The sequence below is a fragment of the Vipera ursinii genome, assembly GCF_947247035.1.
Source record: "Vipera ursinii genome assembly, chromosome: 3".
In the NCBI taxonomy this organism is placed as follows: Eukaryota; Metazoa; Chordata; class Lepidosauria; order Squamata; family Viperidae; genus Vipera; species Vipera ursinii.
Genome location: NC_139516.1, coordinates 172,746,489 through 172,773,934, shown reverse-complemented (window position 1 = coordinate 172,773,934; position 27,446 = coordinate 172,746,489). Strand labels below are relative to the sequence as shown.

The 27,446-nt window shown below is 34.8% G+C and overlaps 1 protein-coding gene across 1 annotated transcript in view; it reads left to right on the top strand.

Annotated features, from left to right (window-relative positions):
• Positions 1-27,446, top strand: part of ST18 (ST18 C2H2C-type zinc finger transcription factor) — a gene marked incomplete at its 3' end in the record, with an annotated part of 106,318 nt that overhangs the window by 32,471 nt on the left and 46,401 nt on the right. Inside the window, exons 4-7 of the mRNA XM_083359992.1 lie at positions 9,540-9,718; positions 15,961-16,746; positions 21,231-21,365; positions 25,825-25,915. Coding sequence (XP_083216118.1) covers positions 9,540-9,718; positions 15,961-16,746; positions 21,231-21,365; positions 25,825-25,915 — 1,191 coding nt within the window. The remainder of the gene's footprint in view (positions 1-9,539; positions 9,719-15,960; positions 16,747-21,230; positions 21,366-25,824; positions 25,916-27,446) is intronic.

Here is a 27,446-nt window from a genome sequence, read left to right as displayed (position 1 = left end):
TTCCTGATATTGTCAGAAGAAGAAAAAATGTCATTCTCCTGGATTCTTTTATAAACATAGAACATAGAATAATAGAGTTGGAATGGATTTTGGAGATTTTCTAGACCCTACTGTTTCAGACAAATGGTTGTCCAGTCTCTTTTTGAAAGCCTCCAGTGATGGAGCACCCACAACTTCTGAAGGCAAGCTGTTCCTTTGCATGATTGCTCTCATCATTAGGAAATTTCTCCTAGTTCTACGTTGCTTCTCTCCTTGGTTAGTTTACAACCATTGTTTCTTTTCTTGCCTATTGGTACTTTGGAAAATAGTTTGACTCCCTTGTCTTTGTAGGTGCCCCTCAAATATTGGAATAGTGCTATCATATCACCCCAGTCATTCTTTTCATTAGACTAAACATACCCAATTCCTGTAACTTATTCTTCGTTTGTTTTAGCCTCCAGCTCCCTAATTTTTGTTGCTCTTCTCTGCACTCTTTCTAGCCTCAATGTCTTCTTTATATTGTGGTGACCAGAACTGGATGCATTTATCCAAGTGTGGTCTTATTAAGGCTTTGTAAAGCAGTACTAGAACTGCTGCCACACTCTGTTGGCTCATATTTAAATGATTGTCCACTAGAATTCCAACTTAAATATGAGCCAACAGTGCCTGGAAGAGTCTATTCAAGACTGTCCAAGCATAATGAGTCAATAGCACTATCGGTTCCTCCCCAGGCTTCTCTTAGAACTAATATACCCAACAAGGCTGCACCATCTTCTCTGCTCCCTATTTTATTCTCTTAAAGAAATTACCCTTTGATATTGAAATTGCCTCCTGATTCCAGTTAAATCACAATGCATTTGCTTTCTAGCTTATTATATATGCCCTGGTCTCAGTGCTATTTTACTTTCTTCCTTGGCAATCCTCATATTAGTATATTGGGACTTGCAAATTTTAATAACTTCTATGTTACTTTTCTCTAAGATTGCTGCTCATCAGTCCTGATTCTTCTTTTATCTTCATTGGCAGCTAAACCTTTCTGTGTATTGCTTTCATCTCTCTGTGGTCAGTATTCCTTTTTTGATGTTATAAAATATAAATATAATTGAACTTCTGAACTTTAATTAGTATTAGTAAGGAAACACCATTCATTTGTATAATTGCAAAGAAATCTTTCTCTACACCCTTTCTACCATGGATCCAGATAATTTTGTATATCTCTAATGTATAATCTAGATAATGCAACTGATCAAACCTTTCTCCTATTAAAGGAAGTTTGGTGCATCCATGGAAATAAATTTTACAGATGTCAGCCATAAAAATGACTCCATGTTTTAATATCAAGTACAAAACATTAATATTAAACACATTATCCTGGGATGGGTATCTAAACATCAAGTGCTATTGGCAAATCAATTATGTTATCAATCATCTTATGTATATATGTGTCTGCAACTATTTGACTTACACGTTCTTTCTCTGGGAAGACCTGGTTAAGAAAAGCAACATACAATTTTTTTGAAAAATGAACATATTTTTTTTATTTTAAAATGTCATCAAGACTTTGGTAGAAAAATGCATGCATGCCACTTTGAAATGGTTCACAGTACTGCAGTTTCACTTTGGATTTCCCTGGGCTTCAACAAATGTTTTTGATACAAATAGTTAATAAATAAGAGCATATGCAGGTGTGGTGTGTGTGTGTGTGTGTGTGTGTGAGAGAGAGAGAGAGAGAGAGAGAGAGAGAGAGAAGAAGAAAAATAATGCAAAGATATATCAGTAAGTAGAAAAATAATTGGAAAAGTTATATAGTTGGTGCTCAGTAAATCGTTGATGAAGGATTAATCATAAAAAGCAGAATACACTGAGTTATATTTAACAAAGTGGGAAAGGATTTTAAAAGATTTTTAAATCTCTGAGCTGAATACCAATATCTCTGCTGTTTAATTATTCAAAGATAATTCAATTAACAGAAACAAGAAAGAAAAAAATCTAAAACACTATTCAATAAATATTTAACTTCTAAGTTGTCTTGTACTCTAACCGGCATGCAATATTTATAAACATTTTAAAACTTTCATGTTTCTAACTTCAGTTCTTTAATCAATTCTCCTGCTGTAATTCTATATTCTAAATGTTCACATTTGTTTTGACGCATAATATATCATATATATAAAAGCCATTTTTGCTTGGATTTAGTTAAACATCTATTAGAATATATGCTGCTAATGCGATCATTAATGACTCTGCTGTGAAATCATCAAAACTGTAAGAACCAAAGAACATTTCAGCTACATTTTTAGGGCACAAATAAAACAATCTCTGACTTTTCTGCAGTTTTAACTACATTTTTATTTGAATATATTAAGAAGAATGATTCCATAGGTTTATACCTAACCATTTCAAAACTTTGATAAAAATTCTTTGGTAAGTTGAAAGATAGAACTTTTTAAAAAATCTATATAACTATATATTTAAACTTTAAACTATATAGATTAACTATTTAGATAGATAAATTACGTAGCTTTAAAATTTTTAAATGTTTTTATATTTATCTTTTTATTCTTTGTAAGTCACCTAGAGTCCCCTAATTGGAGAGATGGACAGCATATTAAATAAATAAAGAAAAATAGGTTTTCAGAAATTGTATTCCTCTATTTACAAAGGGAGTTGTATATCAAGGATGTATATTTAGGAGATCTCAACTTTCTCAAATCACCAGGTTTAGAGTTTTCTGTCATGTCATTTCACAATACAGGAACTGAATTTTTACTTAAAATATTTCCTATTATCAATATTTCATCAAAAATGCCATAACAGGCACAGGAATGAAATTATAATAGATCCTAATTAATTAAAAAATGTTCCTTCTGTAAGACACAGATCATTTAGTAATTTTGACAGCTAAACCAATATTCCATGACAACAAGTGGACGGTTAATAAATAGCAAGAAAAGTATTAGTGACAAAATGTATGAGATGCATAACAGAGATGTTAAATTACAGACTTACTGTTAGCAAACTACAATTTAACATACCTTTGCAAATGAATGTATGCATCATGGAAAGAAAAAAACTTTATTGACCTGCTGATTTGTTATACTGAAAAGAATTTAAAGGGAAGCTTTCTATAGAGGTTTTATATTCCAAATATTTAATAATTAAATACTTTCTAAAGAAAAACACATTTTAGCTTATATTTTAAAATTATGAGGAAAATGCATTATTATTTTCAGTGTTAGAAATGGTCCAATACAGTTAAGCAGTATGAGAATTTATATTATCAATGGTCTGTATTGGTATTCTTTTTCTTTGATTCAATGAGAACTTTTGAAATTATTTGGCTCATAAAAATATAATTTTAATAGACAGGCTATTTACATAGATAATTACTGCAATGAAAACTATATAGTTTGCATATTGAATAGTTAAGAATTTTTTCATGGTATAAGCTGTTCTAAATGTGGCAATTTATTTATTTATTTGTCATTTATTTTTTTGTTTGTTTGTATCTGGCCTTTATTATTTTTACAAATAACTCAAGGTGTTAACTCAATGTTGAACATATACAACACACCTTCCTCCTCCTATTTTCCCCACAACAAGAACCCTGTGAGGTGGGTTGGGCGGAGAGAGAGTAACTGGCCCAAATGGCTTTCATGGCTAAGGCTGGTCTGAACTTATGGTCTCCCAGTTTCCAGGCTGGTGCCTTTATCCAAATCTATCTATAGCATTAGCAGTGATTTTGTCCCAATTTCTGCTACTCCTGCAGGCTAAACTGCTTTTTATAGCACAGTTTAATCCATGCCCTACCTTCAGCTATTAATAATAAAGTTCTCTTTCTCTTCCTCTTCCTCCTCCTCCTTACTCTTCCTCCTCCTCCTCCCCCCATCTCACCCTTGTTCCCTTTCTCTTCCTTCTCCTCCTTTCTCCTTCCTAGCTTTTCTTTTAATGGAAAAGTTGAGGAAGATTCAGAATTTTTTTTTTTTTGAAAATAAACAGTAAAGTAGCTTTGATGTGTATTCAGTGAAGAAACGGTTTTACTATGGATCAGTTCAATCAATTTGGTAATGACTTACAAAGCCCTACATGGCATGGGTCCGGATTACCTACAGCAACACCTGCGGCCGGCGTCAACTTCCCTTCGTCCAGTGCGCTCCCACAGAGAGGGCCTCCTCAGGGTGCCTCCGATCAAAGAATGTCGATTGGTGGCCCCTAGGGGGAGGGCGTTCTCTGTGGGTGCGCCAGACCTGTGGAACCGCTTGCCGGTTGAGCTCCGGATGGCCCCCGACCTTCGCTCCTTCCGGCGCGATCTAAAAACTTATTTATTCGAGCAATCTGACCTGGTTTGATGGGTTAGGGTTGGGGTTTTAATATGTTTTTTAATTCTGTTTTAAATTTGGGCATAATTATTTAATCATTTTTTAACTTTTGTATTCCATTTTTATATTTATTGCCCTGTACACCGCCCTGAGTCCTTCAGGAGAAGGGCGATATAAAAATGTAATAAATAAATAAATAAATAAATAAATAAATAAATAAATAAATAAATAAATAAATAAATTCAGACAAGGTTCTCTCTGCTATGTAGGAGGTATGGATATATATCACTAACCTCATATACAAAGGGACATACCCAAGGTAAGATCTCTTTACTGAATTCTCTAGCGGAAGGCCACACTGTGGTAATTGTTGTACAAAGCATACATTATCATCAGAAATACCAAAATACATAGATTATATGACATGCTTTGTAGTGTCAGAATAAAAGGCAACATTTTAATATGCAAATTATTGATAAAAAGTAAAGCTATTCTTTTTGTATATGCACAGCCTTAGACTTTATTCTCATTATGTTATTAATTACTATACGAATGCAAATAAGAGCTACAAGAACAGCTGAAACAGACCTCTTTCTTTGAAAAATATGAATACATATGGTTGGTCTCCCAGTTTTTGTGTCTTCATGGTTCCAAAATGATCAAATGACAGTAGGAACATAAATGACTTCTCACTTCAAAGTTAAAAATTAAATACATGTTTGCCATATGCTGGGTGGTGAATCACATATTGATAACTTGGTTATATGAAAGTATTTAATATAGTTGAAGTTGGAAACCATGGGTTCACATTTAAACTGCCAGATTAGGATCAAATTAATTTGAAGGAATAATATCACATATGAAATTTTAAAAATAAGAAGAAACAAGAGATAGGAAAGTAAGATAGACTTAATAGTTTATTGTTATTAGCATATGGTAGTTTATGTTTGTTTTTTACTTTTATACCTTGTATTTAGCTCTGGGAAGTCAGGGAGGGGGGAAGGGGAGGGGGGGAGGGATGGGTTGGGTTGGGAAGAGGGGGTGGGGGTGGGGAGGGGTTTTGTTAAAGATAAAATGTATTGAAAAACTTTTCAATAAAAAAAGGAAAGGAAAGGGCAGAAAATAGGGCAAAATGGAAATCTTCAATGCACAAGAGTTAAATCCATATCTAGTATTTATACTGTTCCCATAAACCTGTGATTTCATAACCTTATCCCCATTGGATAACTGAGCCAATTTACCTTCAGCTCACCTATACCACAAGAGTAACATATTTGAAGCCAATTTACAATTAGAAATGCTGCAGATGTATTTTCCCATTGGTGAAAATTCTTATTTTCTTTACTTCTGGGCTGTTAGGTACTTCCATGTACAGAATAATTTCATTAGTTGACTGACACAGTTGCATGTGCTTAACACACACACACACACACACACACACACACACACACGCATGATTAATAAACACAATCAAAGAAATTTGCATGCAAATTTATTATCTATTATTCTATTGTGAAGCAATTCCAATTATATTATTTTATTATTACCTTATTATTCCCAGTCAATATCAGATAGTTTTGTCCATGTAATATTAATTTGGATAAGGAAGAAAGTAGATGAAAGGGAACAAAAAAGTAACGAATTGGCAAATGATTTCTCAAAAGTTACATGAAAAAAACTACTTGATGCACAATTTTATTTACTCCAATCCAACCAGTTACAATTCTTTACCTGTATGCCATGTACACTGAAAAAATATCATTACTGCTTTGTGGCATTTGTTTTGCTGTGGCAAATAAATATGCCACATAAACCACAGTCATTTTAAATAGACAGACGGGAATGTATCCATTATTTTGGTCTCTTGCTTTGTGCAACATTGTGAAAGAGCAAGAGAATTTACAGTTTAAGATACATGTTGATTGTGGTTTAACTTTTGCCGCAGTGAAGATCTTCACATTTGTTTCCTGTCCTTCATATTTGTAAGGGTAGCTTGCCAAGAAGAAGCCTTGCCAACTTGGATTTAAAAAGAAAAAGTAAAAAGCTTAAGTTAGTCATATGCCATCATCCAAAACAATCCAAACTGGAGCCAATTTACTGCACATAAGTTAAAGATGAATTTATGCTGTTGAGCCTCATAATATGTGTAACCAACAGGGAGCTGTCTGGAGACAGGGATTTTTGCAAATCTTTCTGCTAGATCAATGAGCCAAATGCAAAATTTAACAACCAGTGGTATCATGTTGAATTGTCATACTCCCTAGGGGAGTTGAGTCCAGCAACCAATGAGTGGATTACACTGATCCATAAATGCAATTTTTCATCTGTGACAGATATAATGCTATTATTCATATTGCATAACTGAGAGAACACCAGATAATGAATCTTTTTTTAAAAAAACAGTAAATGTAGAATTTTTAGCATGTGACACTGGACTTTTCAAAGGACATATACATCATCTGAATATTTTTTCCAATGTTTTTATGGCCCTGCTGGCTGACAGATGCTTCTGTCCAGCCATTCAATTTTGTTAACAAGTAATAAAATATTTTTATACTTTCTTAGAATATAGTACATACTATTTTTTTAAAAAAAAATCAGTCTTAGGGAACACCTCCACATGCTTTGTTAGGTAGGAAATGCATTCAACTCTTTATGGAAGTTGCTGGCTGCATTTGATTCCTGGATGGAGTGTTTTACCACAATCCAGAAAGTGAAGCCAAAATAAAAAAGCGAATGGAACATTGATATGTATTAAATGTTGTTTCATCTTCATTTAAATTTAATATAATTAATTGAGCCAATTAAGAGGGCATACTGCGGATCCCATCAGTCAAGGAATTTCGACTGGGAGAATCCAGGAGAAAAGCCTTCTCTGCCGTGGCTCCCCACCATCTTTTGGAACATCTTATCCTCTGAGATGAGATTGTCTCCCAGCTTCCTGAATTTTTGTAAAAGCCTTAAAACCTGATTCTACCAGATAGCTTGGTGTCCAAATGGGGAAGCTTCACACTGGAGATGGTTGACTAATTAAAAACAAATCCCACCTACCCCCCTTATATCTGGCTCCCTCCTTTTCCATCTAATGTTAATGATTTTGTAGGGGACTCAGTGACACAGTGGCTTAATGATGCTGAAACTGCCTGCCAGAAATGGTTTGCACACCAGGGGTTCATGCCTGGCTCTGTGAGATGGGGTGAGCTCCTGTCACTTGTTCCCCAGCTCCTGCCCACCCAGCAGTTCGAAAGCATGCAACCCGAGTGCTGCTAGTCAGTTGGTGTAAACTATTTTGCCCCCTGTGGTGCACCAAAGATAGGCACACAAGCACTGAACACTGAACTAGCAATTTAAGCTGTCAAGATTGCATTTTGTCTAGCACTTGTAAATTTCCCTGACATTGTATGCCGTACACTAAATAAATAAATTAATGATTTGATTTTGTGTCTTCTGTAATTTTATATTCTATGATTTTAATGTTTGTAATGTTTATTATGCTATAAGCTGCCTAGAGTCTTTTGAAATGAGATAGGTGGCAAATAAATGAATGAATGAATGAATGAATGAATGAATGAATGAATGAATGAATGTACAATTAATATGTTATGTCTTGTATATTGGTTGTAAGGTTTGAAAGAGTTATGGGGCTTTCTTCCAAATCTTTCATACCAGCTTATAGCTGTTCCCTTGGGTTGTGTGCTTCTAGATTATAAAGACAAAAAAGGAACTCTATGAATATATAGCACATTATAATTGAAGATGCAGAATAAATCTATTTAGCCCCCAAAATAATTACCTTGAGATCTGATCTATATAGCCATAATATAGATCAAAGTGGAGCTAGAAAAGGATTGCCAGAATCTTAGAAACTTAATCCAATGAAAAACAAATTGCAAAAACTGAGCATATTGAGCAAAGAAGAGGAGATTAAGTTGATTGTTACAGTAATCTTTAAATATCTTAGAGAATGGCAGATATAAGATAGAATAACATTTGTGAGTGTGTTTGTGTTTGGGTGTGGGTGTATCTAATTTCTTCTCTACAGTGTTAGATCCCAGTGACTGAAAACTACAAGAAGGACTTTGTCTAATGATTTAGCTATGAGAGTAAGACCTTGTGGTGGCTCAGAAATGCAGCAGCAATATCTTGCATTGCACATCATGTGCTGGTTCTATTTTCTGATTTAGATCAGAATCCAAATGTATCTTTGCTATGAATTTCTATCTATCTCTTTGTCCATTTCTAAAGCTCAATACCTCAGTTCTCACATACAAGAAAAAGAGCAAACCATTTAAATGGTTATATTTCAATTGTACTGATCTCAGCAAAACAAAGAAATTTGACACATTCGACTGGAATTTTCTTATTTGCTCTCTCTTGGGATTAACGAACCATTATTTATCTCTCCTTAGCTACTCCTGGACACAAATAATCTAATCAAGTGCTGAGATTATATTAACACATGTTCTATTCAGAATGAAGGGTGACTTTTTATTTTTCTTAAAATTTATATATTATGCCTCTGTAGACTTTTGGTTATGTAAGAAAATAAAACATTCTGAAAAGGGTCTTCATCTTTAGTACCATCCAGTAAAACTAAACATATCTATATATGTCCATGAACATACATATACATATACACATTTTTACAGGACCCATCCATTTACAACTTTGGTTAGTTTAGTTTAGTTTAGTTTTATTATATTTGTATACCGCCCTTCTCCTGAAGGACTCAGGGCGGTGAACAGGGCATATATAAAAATACAGAATACAAAAATTAAAAAGAATTAAATAGTAGCCCAGCTAAAACAATCAATAATAATATAAAAATCCCCATTAAAACCCCAACACATCCCCCATCAGGCCAGGCTGGCTTGTTCAAATAGATGGGTCTTCAGACCACGTCGGAAGGAGCGAAGGTCAGGTGCCATCCGGAGCTCGACCGGCAACTGATTCCATAAAGCCGGAGCGCCCACAGAGAAGGCCCTCCCCCGGGGGCCACCAGCCAACATTCTCTGACTGGAGGCACCCTGAGGAGGCCCTCTCTGTGGGAACGCACAGGGTGGAGGGAAGTTGACGCCGGCAGCAAGTGATCCCCGAGGTACTCCGGACCCATGCCATGTAGGGCCTTAAAGACCATTACCAGGACCTTGAATCTCATATATATAATCTTATACTACTTCTCTTGTGCAATGTCTTTCATGTTACTTTTTTCTATTATTAAAAGCTTTTGTATAAATGCAGTGCCTACAAAAGCTCCATGGCTAAGAAGAGAAAAGCTGAAGAACAGGTTTTGGAAGTTCCAATCAACAAAAGGAAATCTCTGTTGATGAAGCCTCGCCACTACAACCCCACCTTGGAAGGCAAAGGAGAGGATGAAGGCAGGACACAGTGTCAGGACAATAATAATATTCTCCAAACAGGTATGAAAAAGCATGGATTATAACTTAATCAATATTTCCTAACACTTCCCAAAGAACACAAGAGAAATCCTATCATTAGACATGCTTTAAAATTATATCAGAAAGCCAATGTGGTATCATTGTTAACATATAAGACAATTGGGCACATAGCTCACTGGGAGGACTTTGTACCAGTCATTCATATTATTCCTATTGACCTGACTTGTGGATCAAGGATGGTACGTTGGTGAGGGTGATAATGGTGGTGGTGATGATGATGATGATAAAATTAAAAGTGGTTCAGGTTTAGAATTTAGGGTGTGCAAAATATTCTAAGATGGAAACATTCTGAGCTAAAAACAGCCATTCCAACTATTTGGTGCTCTAAGAAAATATGCTCAGTGTTTCAAACACCAGAATGGAATGTTCTAGATTCTTTTTAGAACTATTTTTAGATTTCATTTTCTAGCTTGTGATTATTGTTTAAAAATAAATATCCCAGCCCAACCAGTAGAACAAGAGTTATGACTGATGCAACTATTGGCTTAGCACATGGGCTGAAATGGTAGGTGGGATGCTGGGACAAACAGCAGTTACATCATGCTATTGTGTTGGTTTGAATTTGTGCATTTATATGTGCTCATGCATATGCATGTCTTTTGATGTTGAGCTTTTGGTGTGCATTTAAAATTGTAAAACCTGGGTGTTAGCTCTGTTTACTGAGTTTGGTACATATGTGCACTCTATGTATTACATATATGCATGCATTTGTGTCCTGAAGTATTTATATTTTACTTTACTAAAAATATTACCCACAATCCCCTTCTTATTTTACATTACAATGAAAACTTTTTTATTAACTGGGCTTAGGTTAGAGTTAGATACGCAGGGTACCAAAAGAAATGCAGAAATTGTTACTTGACTTTATTAAGTAGAAACTGTTATTATTTTGATATTTTTAATAAATACACTGGGCCAAATTTCATATAAATTAAGTGACTGGTAGTAGTCAATGTGGAAGTCCGATCTAATTATGTAATCCCAGGGAAAAATGGGAAGAGCTTGTTTCAAATTTCTGAAATAATCAAACACATGTTTATTCCATTGGAATATGTTATTCCCAAGCCATTTTTAGTTTTGTCCTACCAGAACACTTCAATTTAAACAAAAGAACATTTTGAGTAAAAGTGTTTCATTACAAGTTCAAAACAAAGCATATTTTCTCTTGTGTGAATGCCTCTGCTTTGTTGATCAAAAACTTGATGAATTATTTCTTTTTGAACTCAGTAAATACAGAGAACAAACCACTTGAACATGTCTTTGCTCAGATCAAAATTGCTCTACATGTATAGAAATTTAATAACAAATTAACAGAATTAATCATTGAAAATTGCTTTGTCAAATCTCTAAAACAACTGGGATTAGAATTGTAGCGGGTTACTTTCTTTATAATTTGTGTAAGATTCTAGTTATAGGTAGTAGGGTCTCTTAGTCTGCAATCATACACATGAGCATAAATTCCATTATATTTATTGGGTTGGATTCTAATAACTTGTCTTTATAATTGCATCCAAGTTACCTAATCTCTTTCAGTCTAATGTACTTTTCAGAGTTGTTGTCAGAAAATGGGAAACAGGAGTATGCTCTAAAACAATAATGATAATCAAACATATACTTGATCCGTACAAACCCAATGTGATTTCACATTTTTGTGTATTAATAATAATGTAGCTCTTTGAAGCCTGGTCAAAAAGACAATCTTATAAATCTTCATTGATTTTTTGAAATTTATTTTTTAATCCATTCAAAAAAAGTTCTAGAAGTAGTTTGCTTCTCATCTGTGTTTCAAAGAAAAAAAATCCATCAAAACTTTAACATATTTCTTTTATATCAATAAGTAAAATTTATTCTTCTATTTGTCACTTCTAAAATAAGTCCTTCCAATTTTTAGCATCTTTTGTGCATTCAGGGAAAAAACAACAACTATACAAATCAGTTTCCTAGTATAATATCTGTTCATCTCCTTTAGGGAATGAATCATCCAGCAGATTCATTTGTTTTACATTTAAATCTCCCTTCAAATTAATTTTATAGACATTCATTGTAACTTATTCTTGTTTTGCAACTTCATTACAATATGCTCTGGCAATTTTATTATGTATTTGATCCATTATGTCCTAAAATTTGGCTGAAAAATACTCAAAACTTTGCACCAAGGATTTCTGCTCCCATTTCTTTATCCTCTGGCTCTAGTGTCCAGCCTTCAAAGTGTCATTATTATTATTTATTTCTCACAAAAATTGGTTATCTTGTAAATCATCAAAACCATAATTCCAAATCTCCCTACCCATTAATCAGTTTTTAAAAATGTATATACTAAAAATCTATATACTAAGCATCCTTTTGCTGCATAATCCCAAAAAATCATATATTTTTAAAACTTTTAAAATCAAAATTATCTCATTGCCTTTTAAGGAGTCGGAAACTCACCTGATGAGTTAAATAAAACTTTGCCAATCCAAAGAGTTTTTATTTATCCAAAATACAAAATCTTTTTTAAAAAATTCAAAGAAATTAATTATACTTTTCCTATCTGGTATGAGTTCCTCTCTGGTATCAGTCTAGCTATAGTATTCTAAAACATTTGAATTTTTGAAATAATTTTTAAAAGTCAGTCCACATAGAATTCATATAAGATGTATTTAAGGTACATATCCTCCTGGCTAATTCTGACTTAAGAGTCTAAAAACTATATTACATGAGCAGATATGCCTGACACTGACAGCTGCATAACATGGGTCATGGCAGATTGTAGAAATAAATCCAAAATGTAAAAATAAGACATGAGATTTTTTCTTCTCTGATCTATCTTTTAATTGATTATCTCTGTCTTAAATAAATTAAAATTCAATCCCCCTTCCTCACTCCCCCCACATATACATTATTGTTTTCAAATATTGATTTACAACTTGAAATTTTTATTGGATTAGAATAGATAAAAGATATCTGAATTAGGTTTCATGACTACTGTATGCTAGCACACTATCAAGACCTTAGATAAGGGAAAACCACTCTTTCTCCTAACTTGCACATGAATTTACCACACTGATCTATGTCTATCGAACCATATTCTTAGCAGAACAAAGGTGTAGCCATTAAAAGACCTTTTAGCCTTCTCTGTCAGCCTTAGAATGAAGAATTGCATCAGTTCATAAGTGAGAAGACTTAACTGCAGTGATATGTAGGCTAACATTTATAGGATTAATCAACTTGTCTTCTGGCTCTATAACTAACATTGCATGCCTCACCGATTCATCTTTACAGGCACCAAGCATAGTTTTCAAGAGAAGTCATTTACACTCATGCTCATACTACATAACAGTGATCCTGTGCAGTTAAATGTTTAAGATGTACTGAGGAAATTCCATAAAATAAAATGGCCTCCCATTCTCAGATAAAGTTGGAGTGATACAAGGGGTATAATTCAGATACTTTTAATTCACTAGTTCTTCACATAGAGCTTTTGTCTGAATGTTGATGATCAGGTCATAATGTTATCTTGCTTCTTTACATGAACATGTTGGTATGGATGCATGTGTTCATGCTCAGAATTTACTAATAACTGTACTTGTCCAACTGGATAGATAATATTTGGGTATGATTCAGAGTCCATTCTAGAAACAGATTTAAGCAATGCCAATGCTAGGAGGCTGCCTTGCATTAGTATTTTCATGAATTTAATGGACATTTATGGACCAAGAGACATATCATATTGGTATCTAGTAAGTTTTATTTTTTTTTGTTTCAGGCCCTCATTTATTATGATGATAATTATATGTACTTATATGTGATCAATAGTCATATACATTCTTCTATGGGGGAAGAGGAATGTATTGCTAGAATAAATCATGCACTGGTTTCCTATTTCTGAATAGCTGATAGGGTAGTAATGATTTCTTCTGCATAACCTCAAATTGATTTCATATGACAGAAACTGCAATTCATGCAATCTAACTACAAGGCAAGTAGCTCTATAGGAAAACATTTCTGTACTATTGACTCACGAATGTTAGATTGACTGTTGGGGAATTTTTTGTTGTAAAAATGTAGAACATTCAATAAGAGTTTTTCTCCATTTACCATTTTCCTCTATTTATTATAATTTAATTAATTTAAATGGAGAAAGTGGGGAACAATATGAACCTTACTCAGACTTTATCTGTCCTTGATTAGAACATCCATTAATAAGTGTTGAGGTTTTTGTTACCTTGTCTGCTGCTCTTCATCCTTTTAGCTCCTTCTATCTCCTGAAGGTAGAACATCTACAAATAAAGTTGTGTTGGAGTTTTCAAGTCAGGCAATAACAGCAACAACAATAAATGCCTGACAAGTAGTTCAAAAAGGGCCCCATTCTTTAGTATGGGGGCCAGTTTCTGGAAGAAAATGTGTAAGAAACAATTAATAAATATTTTTCTTTTAATGTATAACAAACAGTTGAACCAAACAATTATGTAAACTGGAAATGACCCAAAACACTAACAGTTTGGCAGCTATAAAGTGAAACGCATTGTAGAAGCACATGTGCACTTCTATCGTCCTCCCCCCCTTCCACAATAATCTGCACTTAATAGGAATATTTTAAACTATGTAGCTAAGCAACAGAGGTAATTGTTGCTTTCTAGAGCTTTTGTTAGGCACTCCACCATAGCCCAAATATGCATAATTAGGTATAATGTCTATAAATCATTATTGTACACATGTGGGTAGTTAAGTGGCTTGAGAGAATAGTTCAATGAATTGGACATATTCACCGAAAATGCTTTTTATTTGTTTTCAGCAGTTGATAATACTTTGAAATTATGATAACCCTTTATACTTTCTCTTAATAGCTCACTGTTGCTGAGACAAAACTTGATTTGCATTTCTGGATGATATTTAAGTTATTATTTAAACCCAGAGTTGGTTTGACATGGATTCCGCAAAGAACCAGACTGTCTTATTTTTTTTATTATGCACTTGTTTATCTCATTTTTTTTCTCTTCTAGGAAGTAAAGTGCAAAACGTTCCAGTTTATGTTGAATGCATCCCAACAAAAGAATACACCCTATAATCAGCATTATTGAAGGGGCTAGTGTTGTGGCTAAATTCTTCCCTTCATCCAAAAATGCTTTTAGTTACTATGGTAATATTTACTTGATCCTGGCAGACCAGTGTTGATTTTAGGGAGATAATTACAGAAAGAAAGATGATGGAGATGTATTTTGGAGTGTCCTTGTCAGGAAAAAAATGTTTAGAAAAAAAGTAGATTAAACACAAAGGATTTATTGTCTTTTGGCATTTGAGATTCTTTTCCTTGTAGCTACTACCAATTGTTTTGTCATGTAATCTCAAAGAAAAAGTGCTTCTCAATACAGCACGTGTATTGAAATCCAATACATCATCTTTAAAAAATATAAGCAATTGGAAATATAAGCAATGGAAAAGAATTAACATTGTCAAAGAAGATTAAGGAAAAAAATATGTTTTCATAACATGAGAAAAGTATCATCTGCCAGTTTCTGTATTATATTTGTGTTTTTCCAAGCTCTATTGCTTTAAAGCAAAAATTAAATACACCCGTAAGTGAGGCATTTTTCCCATTGCTCAGAATATCCATGTTCACATTGATAGTAACTAATTAAGCACACCATAATTTATTGATTTCATTTTGAATGTAATGATGAAGTTGCCCCTAGCTTTTCTTTATATCTGTATGTTGTCCTTCCATTAATTCAGTAAGCCAGGTACAAAATATCTCTCTTACATAGTGGTGTATGCAAAGTAAGTCTCTTTCTCATCATCTTTAACTTAAGAAGAGATATAGATGTATCTGTCTGTCTGTCTCAGCATATGTCACTCACACTTCACATTATTGTAATTGTTTTATATTTCTGGACCAATTATATAATTTTATCCTGGATTCACATAATAGTTTGGTTATTTAGTGTACATTCCATTTATTTTTTAAAAAGAACGTTTTGCACAGTATGATTTCATACAAATCAAGAAAGAAACCTTAAAAGGGTTTTAAGAATGTTTTACCCTGGAGTATTCTCACTGATATTGATTGATGGATTTTGTTTGTCAATTCTTAACAACCACACAGGTAGCATTTCTCCAGGATCTCACTGACATAAGTAGATTAATTTATAATTAACAGATTTGTGAATTGTGGCCAAAATAGAAGTACTTTAACTTTGTCTTCTCTGTTTCTCTCTATCTAGAAAACACCACTTTAACGGCTGCAAAAAGTATCTCATATTTCAACATGCAAGAAAATGATCTTCAAAAGAAGGACAGTTTCACTAACTGCCAGGACACAATGACCAACATTAACTTTGAAAAAATAGCAAAAGATGCACCAAATTCCCTAGAGAATGATAAACTAAGTGATAGTGATAACCAGCCTTTAAAAACACAGAATAAGAACATTGCTGTATGTTATGGAATTAATTCTTCAGTGAGAAGGGACAAAATTAGTGTTCCACATCCACAATACTGTTCCTCAGAAGATAATGAAAGTAGCTCTGAAATTCTGGACAATGAATGGGATAGTTCCTCAAATTGTTCTGAAGAGATAAGTATAAAACTGCCTTTAAATAAAACATATGTTGTAGGATGTAATCAGGAAGAGGTCCCAAAAACACCTGGAGTCAAAGCTGAAGAAAGAGATGTTAACAATTCTGAAACTTTTGGTACTTTGAGATCAGAACTGCAAATATCACAGGACTCACATGCTGACATTTGCAGCAATAGAATGCAGAATCCATTTCCAGATTGTGAAGAAGATGATTGTCTATCAGAAAATACAGAACAGTCATTTGACTTGGATAAAACAAAACAGAACTTAAATTTGCTGGAACAAGCAATAGCCCTTCAGGCAGAGCAGGGTCATGTCTTTCATAGCACTTACAAAGAACTGGATAGGTTCCTACTGGAGCATCTTGCAAGTGAAAGAAGACAAGCCAAAATAGTTGACCTTGGTGGTAGACCAGTCTATAGCCACAAGCGTAAGTCCACTTTCTTTGTTCACAGTAAATTTACACATTCAGTTAAATAGTTGTTAATCCTGGTCCCCATCCCTGATTCCAGAGTAGCACTGTTTTGAGTTTTAGTTAGTACATTGGCTTTTGAGCTCTCTGTTGTGTTTTTCACTCTTGTTTAATATGATATAAAATTTTTGATAAAGAATTTCATGCATTTCCCTGCCCCCATGGCTAATACAAAAATATTACATTATATTACAATGGTACCAGTGAATGGGAGATTTTCTCCAGGGCTTCAACAACCTGACTGCCAAAAAATAAAATAAAAATCCTCTCCTTGCCCTTTCCCCCACCCCCTGTGTTGAAAAGTACTGCTTGAATGGCTATTTATACAATTTATACATGGCTTCTGTGTGTGAAAGATTTCAACTTATCATGTCAACACTTAGTGGGCTACATTCACATCACTTGTTTGCAATGGTACAGTAGTCCTCTTCTTCGAAACAACTAATTGTGGTGTTATGATTCAGTCATGGGGAGAACAGAAAGAGATAACTTTCTTTACTTCCACAATACTACAGGTAATCCTCAACATATCACCAAAATTGAGCCCAAAATTTCCATTAATAAGCAAGAGTGTTGTTAAGTGAGTTCTGGCCCATTTTACAGCCTTCCTTGCCACAGTTAAGTAAATCACTATAGCTGTTAAGTTAGTGTCACGATTATTAAGTAAATCTGGCTTCCTCATTGACTTTGCTCATCAGAAGATCACAAAAGGTGATCACATGACCCCAGGACACTATATCCATCATAAATATGAACCAGTTGCCAGGCATCTGAATTTTGATTACATGACCCTTGGGTGTGCTATAATGGTGAAAAATGGTCATAAATTACTTTTTTCAGTGTTGTCATAACTTTGAACAGTCACTAAATGAATGGTTGTAAGTCAAGGACTACCTGTATTTGATTCAGTTGGGAGTGTAACAAGGCTCTTTGGATTGCCCCAGTGACAAAAAAACAATGTACTACACAGTAGATAAAACACATCTGGGAGTGTATATTTCTGGTCCAAAATTAGTTTTTAAATAATAAAATAATTTTAAAGGAAATATTACCACACCATATAGATACAGTATGGTAACTAAATCATATCTGTATATAATGCATATCACTGCATGTTTTAACTGGGTTTGTTAAATGAAAAGTTTCTAGTAAGAGCTAAATCATTCACAGATATGATGGATTTCAAAATGTTCTTAGCTGTGAATTTTAGAATCTTCAGTGCCAAACTTATCAATAAGTACGGTATGTTTTTATGATGTTAAATTGTTTGAGCAATGGAAGATCTTTAGGAGAAAATAACCCACATGTAAATGAGTGAATGTAATTTTACTTTGAATTGTATTGTATATTGTATCTATTAATTATATTCTATCTGAAACTATTATATTAAAGAAGATTATACAATGTATGGGTTCCAAGATATGCAAGCTATATATTAAAGGATAGTTTCTTTGCAAACTCTTATCAGCCTTGCTGGGTTTTATCTATTGTAGAAAGATAGGGTTGTTGCGTTCTTTTTATTTCTGCTAAGTGTTATCTTCCAAGACTATTGTCCTGTTTTCTTGTGACAATAGCACAGGCTTTGTTAACTGAGAAAGTGAGATACAGAATCCACATTCATTGAACCTGAACAATCTATGTATTCAGAAATGTCATACATTGCCTGAAATGCTATAATTTAAACATTCCATCAAGTCAACAAAGATTTATCATATATTATTGAAACATATAAATGTCATTATAGGAAATGTCTATAAAGCCCAAACCCCAAGATGGTAGTATGAAAAATACGAAGATGTTGAGAATCTATTGCCTGGTAACATTCACTAAGAGTTTTGAGATGGAGCCTCTTGAAATGATATATGAGAAAAGGCAACGAGATGCTGCCTAGGGAATAGTCGCATATGACAAAGCATAGCCCAGAGTTGCATAAAGAAAAAGAGGCTCAGAAGGGACCCTCCCTAACATTTCAGATTATAAAGGAGATGGTGGAAGATTTTTACTTTCAAAAATGCAAGATTCTGTTAATATACCATTTCAATAAAGTAGAATTAGTTCATCTAATCATGTTTTCTGTCAGATGTACCTGAGAAAGCTGACACCTTTTCACTGGAGCCACTTAATTTTGATTGGAGAACTGCCAGAGATGGAATTCTTGAGAGAGGCCAGGGGCTTCTTCAGTAAGATGATGTGCGCTCCCACAGAGAGGGCCTCCTCAGGGTGCCACCGCTCAAGGAATGTCGGCTGGTGGCCCCCAGGGGGAGGGCATTCTCAGTGGGTGCGCCAGCCCTCTGGAACTGCTTGCCAACCGAAATCTGGATGGCCCCCAACCTCCGCACCTTCCGGCGCGACTTAAAAACTTACCTGTTCCAGCAGTCTGGCCTGGCCTGATAGCTCTAATTGGGGTCCCAGTTTGTTTTTACTATTGTTTTTTCACTATTGTTCAATCTATATACCTACCTTACTCTGTACACTGCCCCGAGTCCCTCGGGAGAAGGGCAGTTTATAAAAACAAACAAACAAACAAACAAACAAACAAACAAATAAATAAATAAATAAATAAATAAAATTATGGGGAAAAAACTTGAATAAGAACTATTAAGCTAACTATATAGAAAAAAGACTGTAAACCATAACTGTATACTGATTATAAGTACATGTATCAGTACATGTAACTATTTGCCTTACCGTCAGACACAAACAACCAGACTCTCACGCAAAGGATTCAGTTAGCTATTTAGCACTCAAGTCTATACACAGGAATATTCTCTGACTAACAGTTTGTATATGGGTGAGATTAAATAAAGTTAAGTAACATTCAAGGGGGGGGGATCAGATTTCCCCCATAGGGATTCCAGGTTAATTCTGTGTTTGACCACTCTCTCTCCAACCCTTACCACTGTAACCTGAACATATTTTTTTCCTTTTTATTAGTTTATAATATAAAACACAAAAATACAAAAGCAAATAATACGAAAAATAGGGGAGGGAAAAGGGAAACGTGTAGAAAAGAAGGGAAAAAGATAGAAAAGGCATTGACTTCTGACTCCCTTTGATGCTGTAGAATAAGATAGTAACATCAAGCGTCAACTTTTTACTTTTACATAATAGTATAAACTAGCCATCTCTATAACAACAGAACTATCTAATCAGTAAAACCCAAATTCAAAGTTTCGTTTTTTTCTGCCTCAGCACTGTAACTTGAAAATATCATGGAAGCAAGCAGATCACTTGGTGGGTGGTGGAGGTAGTTAAAGACATTAAAATGTGTATCTGCCCCAAAATGAAACTAACTAAGTTTAAGTTTAAGTTTATAACTAGTATAGAAAATACTATAAATTGTTTCATTTTGATAAACTGATCAAACTATACCTACTGAATGGATCCAGTCCTTTTTAATACTATGTATCTGTAAAGGACTACTTATTTGATTTCAGTCTGCTATTTTATTGAAAATTGTAGAGAAGACACTTGAAAGTTACTTGTATTTAATTCAGTGGAGTTTCCTTATTTATGAAGAAAAATGCATACATATTTAAGATTTTAAAAGTTATGTCTAAAGATGGGACAGATACATCCAAACATTTTCGCTTTTAATCTGCCTGAAAAGAATGAAAAAAATTCAAACAATAATGTTATTTCTGTTTTCTGTGTCCCTTTTTCAGACAGAGAAGTGAGATGTACTGTATATCTTAAATAAATGTTAAAATCATGTATTTCTATAGGAAGAATAACAAATATGTTTAAACTTTATCATTCTACTAGTTTCAAATTTTAAATGTTTATATGATTATTATACTAACTATCCTTTTTAAAGGCAATAATAAATAAGTGCAATATATAAGGCAGACAGAACTTTTTACAGTGTTTAAATGAGAGATTAGCACATTTTGCATGCTTACGTTTGCTGCACAAACAGGAGCTTCACATCTAATACAAATGAAATATCATATACAGTAGTTGTAGCTTTAGCCTGCCAACCAATCCTGCACTATACTTTTAGCCATGCTGGTATATTGATTGCATGTAGTTCCTTGTATAAATTCCTTTATAAAGCATCTTGATAAAAAAAATTCAACATAAGGATCTAAGACATTGTTAGGGTTCTATATCTGGGGATGAAAGTATGATTTCTTCATAGAAATCCAACTTTCCCAGAGCCTGATAGCTAGTTGTTTAGCTAGTTATTTTTCCACTCATAGATAGTTCCACATTTTTGGCACATGATGCAAATGTCATTGCAAATTCTAATGCCATATGTCTTAGTACAAAAATAACAAGTCATTATTTAAAGTAGGATGTTAAATGTTGTCTAGCATTTCAGGATTTATTAACACCTTGAAAGAAAATTGCTTTCTTTCCTATTACTTAAAAATGCATATACATATACATATATAATTTACAGTGTTCCAGCCAGACCGTCCATTCTGTTTTTTTCACAGATGTGCCCAGGCCTGAAAAAAGAGAGACCAAATGTCCCATTCCAGGGTGTGATGGAACAGGGCATGTGACTGGATTGTATCCTCACCATCGCAGTCTTTCGGGCTGTCCACATAAAGTCAGAGTGCCACTTGAAAGTAAGTAGAAATTCTTCAGTACAGAAAACTCTATGTCACACCACTGGCATGATGACACAAGGCATAGCCTTTTATACGGCTCATAACTGTATTAACCAAGAGCAAGGATCTGCATTATAACAGTGGTATAATTTCATGTCCATTTCAGTGATGAAGATACACTATTATTTATGGAATGAAAAGTCACTAAAGCACCTGAAATTAATATTCCAGAAAAATCTCAGATCCAGAAGGGTGTTGCTTAAGCTGAATACAGTCCATTGCTGAGCAAAACCAGCCTGGCCTAAGGGACCAGATCAGATAAAAACCATGCCATCATAACTAAATGATAACCTTATATCTACTTCACCCTACCACTGCTGGGTAATACCGCATGGGTAAAACTCCAGAACAAAAGCTCAGCACTATGAAACCTAATTGGGTAAGTATCCCTCAACTTCTAGGTATCTCATAGTGTTTACCAGAGTGTTCTATTTCAAGTGCCCAGACTCCTAGATTAAGTAAATGAGTGTCAAGATTTTACAAATAAATACCGGTATGTAAAGTCAAGTCTTCTTTGAGTCAAGCTGGAAATGGATGCTGAGACCTCGTGATATCCATACAGAAATGGTTTGACATTGATGACTTTTTGATGATTTTTCAACTTCCCAGTCTTTGATATTTCTAGGTACTAAACTTGATTACAAACACTAACCAGGTCTGAACATGCTTAGCCTTTAAAAGTTAAGCCAAAAGGAGCAAATGCATTCACTGAGCATCTTTCAACAGCACAAACACTACAATTTTATAAAACTTTAACGTTCGGTGCATTTTCCTCTTATTTGTATTTGACACCTTACATTACAAAGCTACTTACTTAATGTGATTTTCTTCCCATCACTTGCAGGGAATCTCTTTTAAAAACAATATTTCTCTTTTTTCTCCCTCTTTGAAAAGTTGTGAGCAATATGTATTGGTGGTAAGAAACAGTCTTCTAAACAGCCTTCCAATTGTACCATTTGAGACAAAAAGAGAAGGGGGAGGGAGGACACACCATGTAGATTATAGCATGGACACCTAGATTTTTAAGATGGCCCAGTGCCTAGTTTATGTATATTTTTTTATTTGACCTGGGGGGGTTCCTTGGTGCTGCAAATCCTCAATATTGGTCTCCTCCTACTTTGTATGAACACCTTGACCATTGTCAGGATTACTTTCCCTTAGTAACTAGATCTATAATCCAAGAAGTTTAGACAAATCAGAACAGTATCATGAGATCAAGCCATACCAAATTAAATCAAAGGATGGGCAAAGCACCATCTTATTATCCATTAGGCACTATGTCTAGGGCCTACAAAAGTTTGAGGGTACTCTAAAATTAATGTATTTCAGGTAGTATTATTAGCTTATGATGTATGAATTTATTATAATAATAAATAAGCATCCTAGTTCAGTACAGGTAGTCAACTGAACCAAAATTTCTGTTGCTAAGCAAAGCAGTTGTTAAGTGAGTTGCACCCCCATTTTGTGACATTTTTGCCACAGTTGTGAACCAAATCACTGCATTTATTAAGTGAATCAGGTAGTTGTTAAGCAAATCTGGCTTCCACCATTGACCATTTCCACCATTTGCTTGTCAGAAACTGGCTGGGAAGGTTAAAAATGGTGATCACATGAACCCACAACAGTGTAACTGTCATAAATAGATGCCAGTTGCCAAGCATCCAAATTTTGATCATGTGACCATGGAGATACTGCAATGGTTGTAAGTGTGAAAAATGGTCATGAATCACTTTTTTCAGTGCTGTTATAATTTTGAACAGTCATTAAACAAATGGTTGTAAGTTGTACTGTACTGACTAAATTTGCATCATTCAGATATTATTGGAACTAAATTTGATTTGGGACCTGAAATCAAATTTTCATACTAAAAATAAAAATTAAATTGGATGCTATTTTGCTTCTCAGATGCAAAAACCAATCAGGACTAGTATCAGTGTATGTGTGCACACACACTCCAATCAGGCACACCTACTAGGAAGTAAGTGAATTAAACTTCTACTTTGCAATCACACTAGGAAATAAACATAAGTGGGCATTTGAAATGAAAATACTGCCTTATGCTCTTGGTCAAAATAAATTTCCCTATGATTTACTGAAGAATATATACCCTGGGAATACCTTTATAACCCCAAGCCCTTTGCCTCTCTTGGCAGATTGATTTTTATAGCCTCTCATTGTACTAAAAATAATTGCTACACTGATAGACTAAGAAAATAATGTGCTTGGTGCCTCCTGAGGGAAAGGGCTATAGATTTGGCTATTTATTTATGATTCCGTAAAAATATAAAATAGGTGTGTTACACTTCTGGGGAGGATCACAAATCTGTTATTTCCTATAGGATTTTTTTTTTACATATGTCATGATCGGTCTACTCTAACAGAACAGAAGAAGAAAATTCCCAAGCAATCTTGCAAAGGGAGATAATTAAATTCCACCTTGTTGTTGAAAGCAGAAATAAGCTACAGGAAGAGTATTTTTTATTAAACTGATATGAGTAGGCACTGGGCGTTGGAATGGTAGGTGTGCTGCCTTTGGTGTTTTCACTTCACTGAATATATGAAGACAATTCTGTGACAGTCAGAGAAGCAATTATGTGACACAGAGCTTGTGGCTTGTAATTTCTTCAAGACCATGTGATGATTCAGAAAATTTGTCATCGGCCTCCAGATCTTTTAAATGGCACAGCTGTGCTGTTCTGTGAATTTAAACAAAGATTGAGGCCAGAAACACTCTTGTAATTAAAGGGTATCTATTATGAATGAAGGCGAATATACATGTCCTGGGATAATGTTGCAGGATCCAGTCTGGGTTAGTTACCGGGACCAGAAAATTTGTATTCTGATCTTTTGGACTTATCCTGGAGCCCATCCTCAGAGAACTATCACAACATAACAGCCCAAAGCACATAGAGAAGTTCCCTGAGGATGGGCTCCAGCACAACTCCAAATGCTCAGAAGACAAAGCCTTCAGTCCTGGTGACCAAAACAGATTGGATCCAGATACCTATCAGTGGCGTAGCGTGGGGGGTGCAGGGGGGGCCGGCCGCACCGGGCGCAACATCTGGGGGGGCGCACTCGCACTGAGCTGCTCAGGGAGCCCCAAGGGCTCCACAGAGTTGGCTTGGCTCCGCTCTCGAGCTGCTCTTTCTTGCAAAGCGAAATGAGTCCGGCAGGTGAGATGGGCGGCCACATAAACTGAATAAAATAAATAGAAGCGGCCAACTCTCCGCCCAGGCTCAGGCCAACCGCAAGCGCCCCGCAGGCGCCCTGGCAGGTTTGGCCGAGCGAAGACGGACCCGCTGGCCGGCCGGCCTAGCTTCGTGCGCATGCGTGGCTTTATTTAGCGGGGCTCACGTGCGAGCTTGAATGCAGCGGCTCTTGCAGGTCGGAGCCCCGCCCAGCCGCCCTCGAGAGGGACCCGGAAGCATCCCGCATGCGGGGCGCGTCTTTTCAGCAGTGCCGTGATGTCACCGCCCGCCCGCCCCTCTATTTCCGCTTCCGGTTGCCTTGCCCCGGGTGCTGACAACCCACGCTACGCCACTGATACCTATTATACTTGCCATTGCTATCCTCTTACGTTTTCTATGATAACCTGATTCAAAATCAATCTATATCCCAAATTCAACTACGTAAATTGAAGTATAATCCTGTGTAGTCAGTATTGAAGCTTTGGTGATAAATTTTGTAAAATTGATAGAAAAAAAATTGCTTTGGTATGATTGGAACTTAATGCTGGGAAAAATGTATTTTAGTTATATGTCCCATAACTGTTTACAAAGTGCCTTAATTATGTCTTTGAAACTTCGAGTTATTTTATTTTATCAAGAATTGCAGAAATACAGTAAATTACAGAATCACTGAACATGCTAGTGCATGAAATCAACAAAAATAGTTTAGTAGTTTATATAGTTTGAGAGGATAATGCAGCTATTATCTCACAGCTGGGAAGTCAGTTTGCAGTAAAACAACCTTCTACCTTCTAATACCCAATACCATATGTATGTGTATGTGTGTATACACACATACACACACTCAGATGATGATGACTTTTCAATAGTGAACACAGATTTCTATTCTCTAAAAAAAGGTGGGCAACAAATGTCAGGTTTGTTATCTTGGGAGATACATGGTGGCTCAAACTCTTAGATTCTCTGCTTATGTAATTATGTAATAACTGAGGAAGATGGTTTCTTGTTTATTTATATACTTATTCATCCATCCATCCATCCATTCATTTAATCACTTTATATAGCCACCGATTTTACAGTTGTGACAAGTCTTAACATTTTTGGGGTTGAAAGTTCACTAGTATAAACTTGAGAGTGAAAATCTCCCCTCAGTTGCCAAAGTTGAACTATTCTGTAAAATTAGCATGGATTTCAGGATTTTTTGTTTGTTTGTTTTTTCTTTTATTTAGTCCTTGCCATGCATGAAAATGTTTTAAAGTGTCCCACCCCTGGATGTACAGGAAGAGGCCATGTCAATAGCAACCGCAACACTCACAGAAGGTAATTCAAGTCTGCTTCCATTGGTATCTTCAAGAAGGGTATGTTTTCTTTAATATCCATCATTTCATATAAAGCAACAATATAGGTAACTCTCACTTAATGACCATTTGTTCAGCAACTATTTGAAGTTACAATGACAATGATGAAGGAGACTTATGGCAGGACCTTGAAGTTATAGCTATTGCAACAGCCCCATGGTCATGTGATTGGGATTTGGGCACTTGGCAGCTCACAATTATAATGATCACACTGCCCCAACGTCATTGCTGGTTACTGACAAGAAAAATATAATGGGAATGCTAGGAGGAGATCACAAATGGGTGATCATGCAACATTACACCTGACAACTGTGTGGGATTTTCTTAAAACCTGAAACTGGGACTGTTGTAACTGTCATCATAAATCAGCATAGTCCCATGATGTCACATTTTATGATCACCTCACTTAGCAATATAAACTTTTAACTCTTCCAAGAAAACTTCCTTACACAAACATAAATTTAAGAATTTTCAGCCAAACTGAAGTAGTTTTAGATCCCAAAGTTTTTACTGACTGACAGTGACATATATACTTATTTCTCCTGTTGAAATCAATGAAAAAGAAACATATATAACTCAAGAAATTATGTTATTTCATTTTACAGTATTAAGAAATGTTAGAATTGAATCAAATACATTCATTCCTAAATCATAATTTATTGACAGCTCTCCTTAAGAAAGCCAGGATGCCAATATAAATACATGCTATCCAGCCTCAGATAATATATGCCCTCCCCAACTTTTTGCTTTTAATTATGTACTTACTGTATATATACTTTATACAGGAATGTGGCATCATCTTCATTTCATATGAAATCCTAAGTGTAAACTTGATATTAAAACTATCTTTGTAGTCTATAACTACAAAGAATTTAAATTACTTACAAAGAACAGTGAAGACTAATCAAGTGATCAAATATATATAGTGAAAATGATTTGATTCAAACTTGATATACTTTGGTGTATTGATTTAATCTTCTAAGTATTTATGATCCATTTATGATAGATCATGGTTTAATTTAGTACATTAAAATCATTGATAAGTTTGACTTGGCTAATTTCCCAGAGAAAGAAAGAAATAAGTATTATATCACGAAATGTTCAAGGTCAACATTGCTACTAGAGAGGTCAAAGATCTTACAAGTTTAAAGAGATAATGATGTTATGGAAGTAATGAAATAATTATGTTAGCAACAGTCAGGTGAAAAGAATGGATAGCCTCCTAGTATGTGAATGGCCATGGGAAATTAGCTGAATTAAAATCATCAGGGAATGTATAGGAAAGAAAGATCTAGCAGGCATAATAGCTTGAGATAACAGTGAAAAGAAGATATAGTTGGATTTTAAAGGCTGTAATAGCAATTAACATGATAAGCAGAATAAAAAGGGCAACAAGCTGAATATTTTATTTTTGATGTGAAATGCAGATTAGAAATCCTAATACCACTGAGTATAAACTGTTAACAATTACTTTTGTATAACAAATCTTTTCA